The following is a 15,974-nucleotide window of genomic DNA, read 5'->3' as shown; positions in this document are numbered from 1 at the left end:
TGGTTATTGTTGTGATCAGAGTCAAGTTTGTCAGAGCTTAGAAAGAGTTGTGTCTTTCCAGGAAGTAATGGAATGACTTGGGTATTTATGTTTTCCACATTAATATTTTTTGGACATAATATAGTGCGTTGTGTTAAAAGGGGCATTTGGTCTAATGAGATTGCTGTTCCAAATCTCTCTGTAACTAAGTCGTCGCAGATAAAGGCTTGAGGAATTGTAATAATATGTGGCTGAAGTCCATCTGTATTGGTGAGTGTACCATCTCTCAGTTGTAATAAGCAATTGTTATGATCTGGTTCTGGACATCGTATCTTTTTTACTAACTGTATCTTTTGAAAGCAATGCCAATTGTCTGCGTATTTTAAGGTGCACTGAACAATAGCTGAGTGCATGGCATGTGGAAGAATAGCTAATCACTGTCTAAAATCTCCTCCGCATAAAAGTACCTTTCCTCCAAATCGAATATTATTATTCATAAACGTTTGTTCATGCCATTGTACATTCATCAATAAACAACATTTTTTCAAGACGGATGTCACGTGCAGTGCCACCGTTAAAGTTCATAGTGGATTCCGATTTGTAGGATCTAATGTAGTTGATAAAGATTTCACTTTCAGGTACATCGTCAGTTAGAAGCTTCTGTAGATATTCAGTATATGAATGTAAAGAAGGCAGTGTAATTTGACCCTTTTTATAACTTGTATTGCCAGTTGTTTCTTCAGGGAAGTGAACTGAATGACAATGATTGCAAATGACATTCATTAATCCGAATGAATTTTCCTGGTGTATGTTTTGCTTGTGCCGTTTGAGAGGTGCGTTGTTGCATGTGTAGTATTTGGGACGTGTTGTTTTGGAGCTGTAATCCATTTGCCTGTGCTGTGTGAGAAGCCCATTGTAGCCTTCGCTGCCATTAACGTATGTCTGAGACGGGAGGTGTTTCGTTTTGAATCCGTGCCTGTTGCGATGCAGCACTTTGATTGATAGTTTGCGTAATGTGGATCTAGGATGTAGATTTGTGCATATTAAATGAACTATTGTAGGATCTAATGCAGTTCATAAAGTTTTTACTTTTAGGTACATCGTTAGTTAGAAGCTTTAGTTGAGCTTTGCGTTTTTGGAGTCGAGTCATTTTTTCTTTTAGAAATATGGATAAGTAATTAGGAGTATTGCATTCACTGTTAATATGGAGCCTTTTCTGCGGTTGAACGGTTAATAGTGCCTTATTGTAATGAGATCCACCTATGCTGCATAGCCGTCTATTTTGTTGTTTCTTTCGTGTTCGTGTGTTTGTTCCTGTTATCCTTTCCTTTTCGTTTTGTACCCGTGACCGTGTATTCATGACTCGTTTCTTTCTCAGCATGCGAAATATGGATAAGTAATAAGGAGGATCACAGTCACTGTTAATATGTTTCCTTTTCTGCAGTTGAACGGTTAATAGTGCTTTATTGTAAGGAGATCCACTAATGCTGACACCTATGCTGTCTAGTGTGAAGGTGTTGATGTTCACTTTAGAATATGTGGCTTTGGGTGTCACTTCTTATGGATGTGTGTGTGGATGTGTGTGTGGGGGGGGGGGGTTGAGGATTGTTGTCGCGCGAGCGTCTTCTTTCTTTTTGTGTTCCTGTGTCTTGTTGAATCCCCCTGTTTGTGTGTGTCCCGTCCCTTGCTTGTAGGGTCTGTGGGGTGGTTTTGTGTTCTTTTTTTTGTGTTCCATGGGCTTGTTGAATCCCCCTCTTGGTGTGTGTCCCGTCCGGTGCCTGTAGGGGGGGGGGGGGGGGGTGCCTTGCTGTTGTTCGCGAGCGTCTTTTTTTTTTTTTTTTTTGGGTCTAGTTTCGTGTGCAATGTGTTTCGTGCTTTGCCTGCGTTTCCTCATTTCTCCATTTTTCCTGTGCTCACTCCTTTTTTCTGAGGTCTTGTCCGTCGCGGACTCTTTTTGCGCCTGCGCAGTACGTCTTTTTGCGGCCTCTTTTTGCGCCTGCGCAGTACGTCTTTTTGCAGCTACGGCCCATTGCCGGATGTGCCTGCGTCCATCATCCGGTTTAGCATTCTCGGTTAGTAATATGGATATATCGTGGATTTTTTGCTGGTTCGTGGATTTCTGCTGACAATGGGTCTTTTAATTTCTGGTACATGCTTCCTCAGTTGGTTTGCCCAGTTGATTTTATACAAGGGACGCTATTGGCAGATGGCTGAGAAGAAACCCAACTTACTTTCTCTCTCTCTCTCTCTCTCTCTCTCTCTTGCGCTGCCTTTCTCTGATCCTGACTTAGGGGGTGTGAGCAGGGGGGCTGTTCGCACACCTAGACGATACAGATGCTCGTCTAAAAATGCTGAAAGATTATCTTCACGTTGCTACCTTCTGTGCAGCTGCTTAGTGAAACGACATGCTGCACGGTGCTTCGCATACTTAAAAGCTCAAAGTGCACGTATTGATTTTTGGCTTTGTTTTTCTCTCTCTCTCTCTCTCTCTCTCTTTCTCTGCTCCTGACGGAGGGGGTGTGAGCTGCTGCCTTCAACAGCTTTGTACCGGCGGTGCTTCGCATACTAAAAAGCCAAACAGCACTATTGATTTGTTTGCTTTCCTCTCTGTTTCCTTTGAAGAGGAAGATATGTTTGCATTCTTTTAATTGTGAGACAGAACTGTCATCTCTGTCTTGTCATGGAGCACAGTTTAAACTTTTGAAAAAGAGACAAATGTTTGTTTGCAGTGTTTGAATAACGTTCCTGTCTCTCTACAACCTCCTGTGTTTCTGCGCAAATCTGTGACCCAAGCATGACAATATAAAAATAACCATATAAACATATGGTTTCTACTTCGTGGATTTTCTTATTTCGCGGGTGGTTCTGGAACGCAACCCCCGCGATGGAGGAGGGATTACTGTATTCTTCCAAGTATATGATTTTAGCATGTGCTCGGATTTTCTTTTCCTAGTTAAGATTCTAGCAGCTGCATTCTGCACTTGTTGCAGTCGATTTATGTCTTTTTTGGATGGTCCTGAGAGGAGAGTGTTACAGTAATCTAGTCAACTGAAAACAAAAGCGTGAACTAATTTCTCAGCATCTTTCAATGATACAAGAGGTCTAACTTTTGCTATATTTCATAAGTGGAAAAAATGCTGTCCTAGTGATCTGATTTAATATGTGATTTAAAATAAATCACAGATGACTCACTTACACACTCAGTTACACCAGACCAGTTTAGAGTTACCAATCTAACATTCACAGCTTTGGGGCTTGAGAGAAACAGTGACTAGGTTAGGGTTTGAACTTAGGTTCCTGTATCTGTTAGGCAGCTTAGTAACTTCTATGATACCTTAACCTAAAATATTAATATTTAAAATTCATGTGGCATGTATAATATGTAATAAATTATTCACAAAAGCTTTGCCTTAAGTTGTAAGTATATTATTAAAGGCCATTTTTAATTTCCACGGCAAACTTTTTTTTTTTCTTTTTTTTTTTTTTAATTAAACAAAACTCTGTACCTAGGAACAGTGATATTGGTATCATTATTTGTTGTACATCTTAAACATCTCAGTTTTTAAAGTAGTGATTTCATGCCCGTTATTTAACCAAAAAGTATTTTTAGACCTTTAGCCACAGGTGGTCTCTGATCCAGAAATTAAAAATATTTAATAAAATTTCTTTGGTGCTGAGAGCATTTATAGAAGAATGTAGTGAATGCTGATTATCATGAAAGTGACATTAAACAGTCTGATTAACTCTTTGTGTATATTTATTTATTTCAGTGGTGAAAGTGGTGCTGGGAAAACTGTGGCTGCAAAGTATATCATGGGCTATATTTCAAGAATTTCTGGAGGTGGCCCAAAGGTTCAGGTGAGCCTGTGTTTCTGTCCTTAAATCTTGAATTGACGCAGTTTTTGTTTGTGCGCTTCTGGAAAATGCAAAATCTCAAGCTTACACCGTTAGTCTGTATTCTAATGTAGCACCATTCATAATTAGTAGGAACAGCATCCAAAACTGAGATGCAAACAATGCTTTAATAGTGTGTATCTGTTACCTGTATTGTCTTAGTCTTATTTAATATTCATATTGCCTCTACTGCTTTTAGCCTGGGTCACAATTTACCAAAGGAAATCAAAGCAGGATTCTCCATACCTCGGTGTTTGTTGGAGAACATTTTCTGGGAGAGAAAATTCTATATTTTTCTTGCAGTACATTACTAATATGTTTAACTTTCTTTATATAATAGGCAAATAGTGTAATTTGATATTGCTATACCATACTGTCATATACTAGAGCTCTTTGGTAGCCTACCACGTAGAATTAGATGAAAGTAATCAACAGAAAATAATTAACCAATAGAAAAAGGTTTGGTCTGTCGGTCATGATTGACAAGCGATGAAACCATCATGTAAAGAGGTATTCTGAAATAAACAGTGCTGTTTGTAAAGGAACTGTTTGGAAAAGTCTCATGATAAATTACAATGGTTCTTTTTTAAATAAATGCTACAGTAATTCAAAGTGCTATTCCATTATTTAAAATAAAATGATGAAAATGTATTTCGTAGTATAACTTTTTTATTTGTTTGTTTTATAATTTCATTACTCATATATACAGTATTGCTGTAGTTTGTCATGAAATTTATTTCATAATTGCTGTTGTATTTATTTAATTTTGACACACATGGTATTCCACAGGCCTGTAGGGTGGTAATGTACATAGTTTGAAACTGATTTGATTGTATTCACAGACTACAGCAAAACAAAGTAGATTAAGAGATGCACAATAATTTAACATTTCAAAATGTAATTCACTTTTAAAATTTAGAGGATTAATAAATACACCTCTGTTGACTATGCTACTTCATTTTAGATTCCAAATTTCTCAACACTTTGACATTTGGTTTTTATTAACTTGTGATTTTGAGTCTGTTTAACTTTATAGCTAACATAAACAAATTGCTTTTAAGCATAATTTACCTCTACATTCCTGTTATTTTTAAAAACCAATATATGCTTTCTGGGAACAAATGCCTATTTTTATTTATGAATATAAAGGATGTTTCTCTGCACAACTTTTTAAATTTACAAAATGTGCTGTAAAATCTTACAACATTGTTGTTACTCTAAAACAACAACAATTTTTAACTCTTTAATATATTATATTTAAATGTGTGGTTTGACTGTTTTTTCTTTTAAATCTACTAAAGTCTTTTGGAAATCATTTGCTGTTCACAGATCTGAAATAATAAAATTATGCAGTTTGAATTTTTTATTTATTAGCTAAATACTACATCAAAAATCATTTTTTTAAAACCACACATTATTCATAATATGGATCCTCAACTTACAAGAACTATGAATAGGAAAATTAGAAATATTAATGTGAAGGTGATTGCTACTTTTCACTTGAAAAATTATTGATGCCTTCCCTTTGTTTTTTTTTTATTATCTTTGCACATTTTTTTCTATTTCTCCTTCTAATTTTACAATGGTTCTAATGCTTTACTACTTCTTTTTCTGGCTGCATTTGAATGCATTATTTCTTTTATTGTTAAAATGTCTTTGAGGTAACCAAGTTAGAAATTCCTGAAGCAGTAGAGAAGTGGACAACATATGATACTTTCAGTATACTGTATCTTAGGAGCCAGTGTCTTGTGTAATATTTGGAAACATAAAAGATACAGAAGGTTATTTCCTTGCTTTTTTTCCAATGTCACATCTATTGTTTTGTTTTTGCCCAACATGAATGTTTTGCATAAATACAGTTCACTTGTGAAAGCTTTGTTATTGTAACAGCATTTTATGTGTATCTTCATTTCTTTCTCTCCGAATAATACACTCCTTTAGCAGGTGTTTTACTTATGTAGAGTTATTGCAAAATGAAGTTAAATAGTACAAATGTACTAATTAGTATTAGTTTTGGGTTCACACCTAATAGTCAGAAGACCTGTTCTCTTCCGCAGATTATTTTTTGGCTTTAAATGAAAATTTGATGTTTATTCTAGTATATTTGTGATGCCTGCTTTCTTTCTATCATTGATTGCAGACTTTAATTTTACCAAATAAATTCAACTTAGGAAATTCAACACACACTGAAATCCACAGAAATATCTGCTTTGTATTTTTCCTAAGAAATCTCTAAACCACTGTAATTCAGTGAATGATTTGCTATGAGGAACAGACAAAGCCATGCACACACAGCACATGTATATATAAGAATATTTTACAGCCTCTTTTAGGAAATAATCATCTTGCTGTTCATAGGAAATATGAATTCTCTACATCATTTCTGGGCTAAAAGGGAGAGTTGTAAATATATGCTTTATATGACTGTAGTTAAAAATTATATTGCTTTGCCACTTATTTTATCCATACCATGCAATAAAAAGTTACAACAGGGGTTGGATCATTTGTTGTACACACTTCAGTTTTTAAGTGTTTATTATTGTCTTGTGCCCTCTTATACATACTACGTACTAGGTTTAAGTAGTTGGCAAAATTTAAATTTGCACATAGAAGTTGATTGAGAGGAGTCAGGTGGCATGTTTTGTTTACATTTTGCCATCCTCTTTGGTTTTTCTTTTCTGTTTTTGTGGAACTTTGCTAAGCATACAGTTGAATCTGACTTGTAATTTTGGCGTCCCAATCTACACACTTTTATCACACTATCACAACTAAATATTATCTTAGGTAGGGAAACTTTCGTCCTTTATATACTTTTTCAAGTTATATTTGAGATATTGCTGTGACAGAGAATATGCAGATTTTATGTCAATATTGAATTTTTAAAGTGAATTTCCACAGAGGAAGGGTGTGGTGGGAATAACATGGTAAGTAATCATTTGCTGCTTACATGTAAGCCAATCAAAATGTAATCTTTGAAATTTTGCTATTTCCCTTAACACAAAAGAAATTCGTTTGTGGATATGTGTCACATAATATTATTTTACACTCTCCTGCCACAAGATATTAACAGTCTCATTTATATTTTGCTATTACAGCATGTCAAAGACATCATACTTCAGTCAAATCCTTTGCTGGAAGCCTTTGGTAATGCAAAAACAGTGAGAAATAACAACTCCAGTCGTTTTGTAAGTGCTCCGTTTTCACATGCAGCATTTTGTACAGTACCTTATTGGCTTTAATTATACTTGATTTGCAAATAAATGAGTGTGCAGCTGATTTCAAGAAATTTACACTTTCCTTGTTTTTTTAAATAATTACTCTGGGAATCTAGTTTTCCAAAGCTTCACTTTACTTCTATTCGCTAAAGCCAGGCATCATTTTTCTGGCACTCTCATTCAGTAAGGGACTCCAATTAACACATGACAAAAATCTGTCCAAGGGGGCAGTAGCCCAGCGTAGTACTTGCCTACACAGACACACTCACTCACTTTTGAATTTGTAGAAGCGACTGTGGATGAAAACCCTACAATCATGGAAGTGTGGAAGAGGCTGTGCTAGGTCCTCTGGGACATTGAGGCCGTTAGCATAGCACGCACTTGCTACATGAACATGCTAACCCACACTTTCTTTTTGTTTTTAATGATGTTATTTCCTTGGAGTTGTCCATACCAGGAACATTCTTTTTGATTAATTTACTTTTATAGACTGTTAATTTTGTACCCACATACTAAAAATAATAAAATGTCAATTTTGCTAAAAAATAATAATGCTGTTAAGTAAAGTGCAGAATTGAGAAGTAATTTTTCTTCACTAGTCCAGTATATCTTAAAAGCTGGCCACTGAAGTAAAAACATTCTTAGTAATTTATATTTTAGTTTTCACAAAGTTGCTCACCTAGACAGATGATTGATATACTGTAATTTCATTTAATACCAAGCTATCTGTAATTTTTTTTGTTACTTGAATGCAGTTATTATTTAGTAATAAGAAGTAGCCGGATGAGTGACCTGATGAGAGTAAGGCTTGTGCTACTCAAAACTTTTTCGTATTTATAAATGGAAGCAAAATTAGTTTCACAGTTAGCTTGAGCTGTCACACACATGGAGCTTGCATACTGTATGTTCTGCCTATCTGATCAGTGAGCTTTGTGCACTTTTCAGATAACCATCCCCCAGCAACAGAAATTGGTTTGTAGTTGCATTTACAGCTGAAAAATTGAATCATTTATTACTGTATTTGAATGGCATTGGTACTCCTCTTTGGTGAATGTTACACAATAATTTTAAACAAGTAATTCAAGGCCAACAGATTACTTATTAAACAGTTTTTTAATTTTTTTTTAATATTCTTCTTTGGATGTGCTTTTTTCTTTTTGCCATGATTGCTGATATTTAATTTTATTTAGCCGTTTATTTTTATGATCATTTCTCAATTTGATTATTATTTAATGGTAAAAGAAAAAGTTCCTTTTTTTAGGGCAAATACTTTGAAATTCAGTTCAGCCCTGGTGGGGAGCCGGATGGTGGAAAAATATCTAATTTCTTACTAGAGAAATCCAGAGTTGTTATGAGGAATCCTGGTGAACGAAGCTTCCATATTTTTTACCAGGTAAGTAATACTGGGAGGGTGACTTTCAAGAACAAAATGTGCTTAATTCTGCAGTGGGACTGAGACAGGATGTGACTCAGCAGCAAGCCTTGTGTTCTTGTTTTTCCAGATGTTATTCACCTACCTGAAAGGCAGAGATTTGGTATAAAACTTCCTGGAAAATACATACAGAAAAGTGTGAAATATAGGAACTAACTACAATTAATAAATCATTATCAACATGATAGCCAGGAAAAATATCCAGTTAGTTATCTCTGTGTGAATATTTCGAATATGGCATTTTAAATGTATGAATGAGAGAGAGAGAGAGAGAGACAGAGTGCATTTGTTGAATGAAAAAAGCCGACAGATGAGTAATGTCCGCTTGGCAATTGCCACATAGTTATTTAGTTTCCTTTCTGAGAAGCTATGAAAAGAAAAGTAACGCCTGACAGTAGAAACTTTAAAACCAAAGTTTACTTAGAGACGAAGCAAATTTACAAAAGGAGGCTGAGGTTTGCAAAAAGGACACAAGGTCAGCACCTCTGCCTGGTTTTAACCAGTTGGTACCACAAAGTGCTGGAGATGATAAAATAAGGGATGTCCTTTGAAGATGACCAGTAAAATGAAACTGGTTTTTGTGGCCTATTTACTTCTCACAATATTTTATATTTTATGAAGCACATTTTAAGTTCAGAGAAAAGCACACTCCCCAATATTCGAGTGTGACAAATATTAACAATAAAATAAGTGTATTTTAAGTAAAACCATAAAATCACACTACCAAAAATTGTGCTTAGCGTGACTTTTGTTTCTTTATTTAAGTCTGACAATGATAAATAAACTAAGATAAATTGATTAATCTGTTGTGATTGCAGCTAACTAGTGGCAGCATCTGCTGCATAGATTAGAAGAGCTGGTCCATGAAATAGATGGGCATGAATCTTTGACCCAAAATTAGTTAAAAGCATGAATGCACACATCCAGTCTCATTTATTCATAGGTGAAACTAAATTTTGGCAGCACTCTATCCAGACTTACTAACTTGTCATGCACAGTGCTATACATGTTCTGAGAATGATCACTCTGCTCTTTTGTTTCTTAAGCAATGAGCTGAATGTGACATTGTATGCATCCATTGCTACTACAAAAATAAAACTCTTTTATGAATACTCAGTTTGACAGATTAGGCCATTATGTAACTAACAGACTCTAGCTACTTCTATGGGACGTTCACATACTCCTAAAGTATATAAGTCCTTCAGCCTGTCTTGGTTGATCTTCATTGGAATTTAAACTCTGCAAATATGAAGACCTAATTGTATAGAGCAACAGACCCAGAACCCCAAACTCTTGCACTGCTTTTCACACGGTAGAAGATACATATGCTGGGTTCATGTGCTGTTGGACACACAGAAAATATGAGTTTCTGAGCCTGGTGAATGACCTACAAATTCAGTGATCAGAGACCGGCAGCCATTTTGGAGTTGAATTGAATTTAGAGCAAAGTGTTAAACATTCAATATGTTTAGTTTGTTCCTTTATTTAAACAAAAAAAAAACAGTTTGCAAAAAAGCAATTAAAGATGAACTAAGTAACAAATCAACAGCAACTGGAAATTCATGTGAATGCATTGAAGTAGAAAGTGAGACATTGTAAGTCGGGGCTCCGTTAACTCTGACAGCATATCAACGCAGCATTAGCAATAACCCTTCTCAATTCTGCATAGGACAGGATTTGCCAATTCTCATATACCAGTAGGAAGGGTGGTGTGTGTTAGGGCTGTCAGAAAGAACATTACTATTCAAGTCTAAATGAAATTGATATGAAAATTTCTTATTCAAAGGTAAACACTGACTTTCGATTATAAAAGAATTGTCTTTTTTTAAAGCTCGTACTAATTTCTGCACTGCACAATTTCCAGACATATGCTAAAATTAGTTTTGCAGGTGTTTTTCATAATACTTCCATGATCAGGGTTTTTTTTTTTTTTTTTTTATATCGTTTTTTAATCGTTAAGTTAGTATCATCATTTATAAAACATACAGATTTTTCATGTCACTTTCCATGTATAGAAAAATCTGTTTTTGTGAAAGAGCATCAGGGCTCGAGTCATAAGCACTGCATGCTTTGCAGGCTCACTGTGAACAAAAAGGCAAAAACATTAATAATAACACTGGCTTGTTACATACAGACTGTACATGTAGTAGCACTTATAACCTTTAACCTACTATATTCTAATATTTACTTACATATAATATGATTAATGAAACCCTGATTCTTGTGTATATATATCACAGCCCTTGTGCATTAATATAGAGGGTGCTGGAAATCTGGAACAAACTGCCTAAAAATGTTTAACCCTGGTCTCTTTCCAGAATAGATAGATAGATAGATAGATAGATAGATAGATACTTTATTAATCCCAATGGGAAATTCACAAGCCACAGAATATGTCAGGAAAGACTTACTCTTTAATCAAATTAATTGTGTTGCATTTTTATACAGAAACAACATGTAAACTGTCTTTTATTTTGTAGTTAATTGAGGGGGCAAATGCAGAGCAAAGAAGCAACCTTGGAATTACTTCCTTAGAATATTACTATTATCTCAATCAGTCTGGATCCTATAAAGTAGATGATATAAATGATAAGAGTGACTTCCAGGAAACAATAGTAAGTACTGAGTAAATACACTAATAAATATAAGTTTAATTTATCTGTCTTATTTTTATTCACAACTGTGATATTCAAAAGCCTCTAATTCTGCATCCTGCATGGTATTTGTATCATTTGACATTTAAAAAGATTCAGATTTCAGTGAAAAATAAATGTGTAAACTTTCACAAGTATTTTAATATAATGCTGATCACTCTTTCTAGTGGACACATTGCATTATAGCATAACTGTGTATAATGTGAACTGAGTGAACAATTAGGCTGAGTGTTTTCCACTAAAGATATGCTGTCTTCATCTTTTTATTATCAGCATGCCATGAATGTGATTGGAATCTTTTCTGATGAACAAGCAATGGTCCTTCAAATAGTGGCAGGAGTTCTTCATCTGGGCAATATAACTTTTAAAGAATCTGGAAATTATGCAGCAGTGGAAAGTGAGGAATGTAAGTGAGCATAAAAGACTTTTATGAATGGGTGCAGTTGGTAGCAGTTTAGCAGATATGTGAGTGGAACACATAAAATTACCATCCTTGAGAATTAGTTTTATCTGAGAGAAAACTGCAAACAAAATGCACATTTTCAGTATTGCTGTGTTGACTAAAATTTCAAACATCTGGTAAAGAATTGTTCCAGGATCTTGTTAACCTGTTTAATTAATTCTCTTTTTTCTGTAAGACTTTACAAAAATAACACAATACAAATAATGCAGCAGAACTCATTAAAGAACTTTCATCTACCCAAGGAATTTTTAATATTAGGAAAAGTTTAATTTTTTAATTTTTTTCCTGTTAAAACATGTTGTTAAACTTTTTCGGACACAATTGATATTTGTTTTCTCATCACGTAAAGCATAAATGAACTGCATTATTTAGTGGTTTATAGGTTTGATGTCAGTTTTTTAAAGATTATCTTTATTATTATTTTATTGTACATGCACATATGCAGTATTTTATGTGTTGCTTCCCAATTTTGAATGAATATTCATAAAATAGTAATTGTTTAATTTTTTTTTTCTATTATAGCATTTAAGTTTAATTTTAAATGGAAATGTACAGCATAATTAATATTATATTATAATTTATAAACCTGATTTGTACTTGGAAATGCAATCAGTCTGAATACAAAGAACTATTTCTATTATTTTAAATGGGAAAAGTTTAATCTGTTCTAAACTGCACTCCAACATTACCCCGTAAACTTTGGAAATTACACACAAAAAATGCAAAGGTGGAAAGTGAAAAAGGGAATCAAAAAAGAGTGTAGTTTAGAGTACTGCCATACGATATTGGAAAGGTACAGGGCTGATGATTACGTGATTAAATTGCCAAAGTCACTGCTCATCTAATATTTTCCTTTTTTTTTTTTCCAAAAATAATATATCCATTCATCTGTCCATGAATCTATCTGTTTTGTAGACACAGTTTTATTTTATTTATTTTGTCCGTTCTTACAAAGTTGCACTGTATCGTGGGAGTGTCATATTATGAAGTCTGTATTACAACATGTATTGTTTATGGATATTGTGAATTGACTCATGCCTAATGAGGCAGAGTGGAGGCTCTGAGACTGCTGATCTGCACTGGTATTCCAGGGGTTGCCAGTTTGAATCCCAAAAATGCTAGAAGTGATTCCACTCCGTTGGGCCCTTGAGCAAAGCCCGTAATCTGCAATTGCTCCGTCCTGGGTATAACCTGCATCTAGGTCCTCCAACTTGCAAGGAACTGGCACTCCAGCCACTGTATTAAAAAAAAAAAAAAAAAAAAATCCATTCAAACTAGCGTAGTGCTGAGGTGTCCCCAGTTGCACGATTGCACTTGGGTACTAATTTGGGATCCTGAAGTCGTTTGTCGTGTGTTGGGTATGGCAACGTGCTGTATCAGTGCTTGTCCTAACCCCCCTTTCTCACTCTCTCTATCTAATGAGGATATATAGGAAAAGCACAATTGGTTTAAAAATTACAAAAATGCAATTACTAAACCATGTGAATTCTAGTGATAACATTTTGTAAATCTAATTTACAAACTACAGGTGTGTTTCAGTTCTGTACAGTGAGAAACTTGTTGAGAATGTCTGGTGGTATTTGGTTTTGTTATAGTGAGACCTGCAAAGAGCATTTTAGAGCTTTCTTATGGGCAGTTTGTTATGTCGTAGACACACATAAAGTGAGTCTGTATTAAAAGAGTAGACATTTTATAATGTGTTACCTTTGCGGAAAAAAATCAAATGTTTTATGCCAGTTTTGTCAGGTTATGCTGCAAGGAAATTTGGAATGAGAGTGGTGTGGATAGACTTAGTGGTGGCAACCCATCCTGCAGATCTTACAACATTTGAAAGAATACTACAAGAAGAAACTGTTTCTCACTAGACCCCATGAAACAATGAGATGTAATTTCAAAAATTATTTCAACAGTAAAAAATGCTTTTATTATTGTTTTTAAGTTTTCTCTTGTGCTCTATAGTAGATTTTTAAGTTGTTGCTGCTGATATCTCAAATTATTTCCTGGTTACTGCTAGGATGTTGCAAAAGGCAGACAAAATGGCTCTGAAATATTTTTATACAAGTATGTACTCCTTCAGGTACTGTATATCATAGAAATTACCCTACTGTATGTTCATCTTGATGGTGTGTAGTCTCTTAATAGAAAAGGATTCTTTTAAGACAACCAAGACGTTGCTATTATGGCGATTAATTAATATGGAAAAAGCACAACATTTAGTAGGAAATTGTATGAAGGTTTGAAAAACAATAGAAGTTGCATCAAGACGAAGCACCACTGGATTAAGCAGCATGAAGATTAGCCAAAACACACAAGCAAGTCTGACTCGGCCACTCCAAAATTTCTGAGCCATTCAGATGTAATTTTCTGACTTGAACCCGAAAAAAAGGTCTTGAAATGAAGAGACCAAGTTGGTCTGAATTAAGGCAAAAAAGAGTGGGTGATGTGAAAGTCTGATACTCAATTATTAGAACTGAGATTATTGCTTCTAAATTTTGCGGAGAGTTACTTCTATTGAACACCCCTAAGTGAAAATAAAGAGGTCCTGATTTTAAAAACTGCATTGTGAGCTCATTCAGGTTCCCTTTCTCTAATAGTGCACTAAAAGTGTGTGGTCATTCATTTCGTAAAATATGCAAAAGCAAAGGAGAGTAGGAAGGGTGAAAATACTTTTTTACAGCACTGTTTATGTAGTGTAAAAGTAGAATAAAAGCAGGCCATAATAAAAATAATAATAATAAATTTAAAATATTCTAACTCAGGACTACAGCCTTAATTAAATAAGCATTAACAAGTATGAGTATGTATGTTTTCCCTCAAATGGCAAGAAACTAATAGCAGTGCCCTGTGGAACCAATGATCAAAACCCTTAATCTGACACGGCAAGAGTCTGCAAGCTGACACTTTTGGTTTACTCTCAATACAATTGCTCTTCAGGCACAGTGTGGACACTGATGCTTTAGTAAATGTTAATTAAACATTCCAAAGTGAACTTTATTAACAAATGTACAGTCTTAAAGACAGTGAACATGTGATTTGAGATAAACTTGCTCTTCAACAAAATTAAAATCGTAGAGATCTCCAGTTTCTTGTTGTAGAGAGATTCCTTCCTTTCAATGGGAACAACTAAACTAACATTTAATCTAATCTAAATAGGGGTTACATTCATATTGTCTTGTGCTGGGAACCAAAATGCAATATATGGTGGAGGGAAACTCGCCTGATGCGCAAATGTTTGCCTAAATGCAACTGAAGCTGAACTCTTTCAGTAGAGAATTCTTTTTATGCAGAGTGACCTAGATAAAGAGGGTCCTTTCTTTGGCATGCAAAATACCACATAATTTTCATGTACTCTTCTAGTTATCAGGTAATAAGTACTCTGCTCACAGAGCTGTTTGGTGAGCAAACCACATAATTCCTTCAAATGTGATGGCACACAAATAAAACTGTTGTCAACCCTCCATGAAATTGTTTTTGCCCAATGAAATAAGACCATTTCATCCCCACGAGGTGTTTATTACTACATTCTAGTTCACTTGAAAGTTTGCTGTGGTTTACGCATATTGAAACAACATAACTAACCATCTGGTTCGGCACAAAGCAAACAGACTTGAGTGTAAAAACACTTTTAGAAAGCTCTGCTCGGTGGAGAATTCTATAGCTTAGCCAAATGTCTTTTGTGTGTTGCAGTTTTGGCCTTCCCTGCATTTCTCCTGGGGATTAACCAAAACAGATTGAAGGAGAAATTGACCAGCAGGCAGATGGACAGCAAATGGGGAGGGAAATCGGAGAGCATCAATGTGACCCTTAATGTGGAGCAGGCCTGTTACACCCGTGATGCCCTTTCCAAAGCTCTGCATGCAAGAGTCTTTGATTTTCTTGTTGATGTAAGCTTGGTTCCAATCTACCTGGCATTCTGTGACTTAAAATGCATCATAATACTGTGAACATTTGCAAAAGTATTTCTAGAATGTCACTTAACACTGTTTTCTTACAGATGATGAAATTAAGTCAGACATTTACCTTTAGATACCCTTAATGTTAGGCAATTGAATGAAAGTCTGTATGTATACTGATGAACTGATATCCTTTTTAGGGGTGTACTGCTATTTTGCAGTTTCATGGTTGGGTTAGGTCTTAGTGTGCTGACACTAATCTTTTGTTAATGGGAGGCGTTATACAATTGTGATTGATTAAAGCTGGAGTCAGTTTTGAGTAGTGGTTTAACATCTGGCCAGCAGATGATAAAAAACAGTGTAGGCCATGTTGTTTTTATTACAATGATGAATTGCATCTGATGTCCATGGCCAGATCTTTAATGGAAAGAGTGCTGATATCAG

The 15,974-nt window shown here is 35.0% G+C and overlaps 1 protein-coding gene across 2 annotated transcripts in view; it reads left to right on the top strand.

Annotated features, from left to right (window-relative positions):
- myo1ea (myosin IEa) overlaps nt 1–15,974 on the top strand; it is a 150,997-nt gene that overhangs the window by 75,523 nt on the left and 59,500 nt on the right. For both annotated transcript variants that reach the window (XM_028823814.2, XM_028823813.2), the window contains exons 5-10: nt 3,750–3,837; nt 6,969–7,058; nt 8,350–8,481; nt 11,001–11,135; nt 11,448–11,580; nt 15,325–15,521. In XM_028823814.2, the coding sequence (XP_028679647.1) occupies nt 3,750–3,837; nt 6,969–7,058; nt 8,350–8,481; nt 11,001–11,135; nt 11,448–11,580; nt 15,325–15,521 (775 nt within the window). The remainder of the gene's footprint in view (nt 1–3,749; nt 3,838–6,968; nt 7,059–8,349; nt 8,482–11,000; nt 11,136–11,447; nt 11,581–15,324; nt 15,522–15,974) is intronic.

This window comes from Erpetoichthys calabaricus, chromosome 17 (assembly GCF_900747795.2).
Source record: "Erpetoichthys calabaricus chromosome 17, fErpCal1.3, whole genome shotgun sequence".
NCBI classification, from domain to species: domain Eukaryota; kingdom Metazoa; phylum Chordata; class Cladistia; order Polypteriformes; family Polypteridae; genus Erpetoichthys; species Erpetoichthys calabaricus.
Note: the sequence above shows the minus strand (reverse complement) of the source record. Positions and strands in the feature narration are given on the sequence as shown.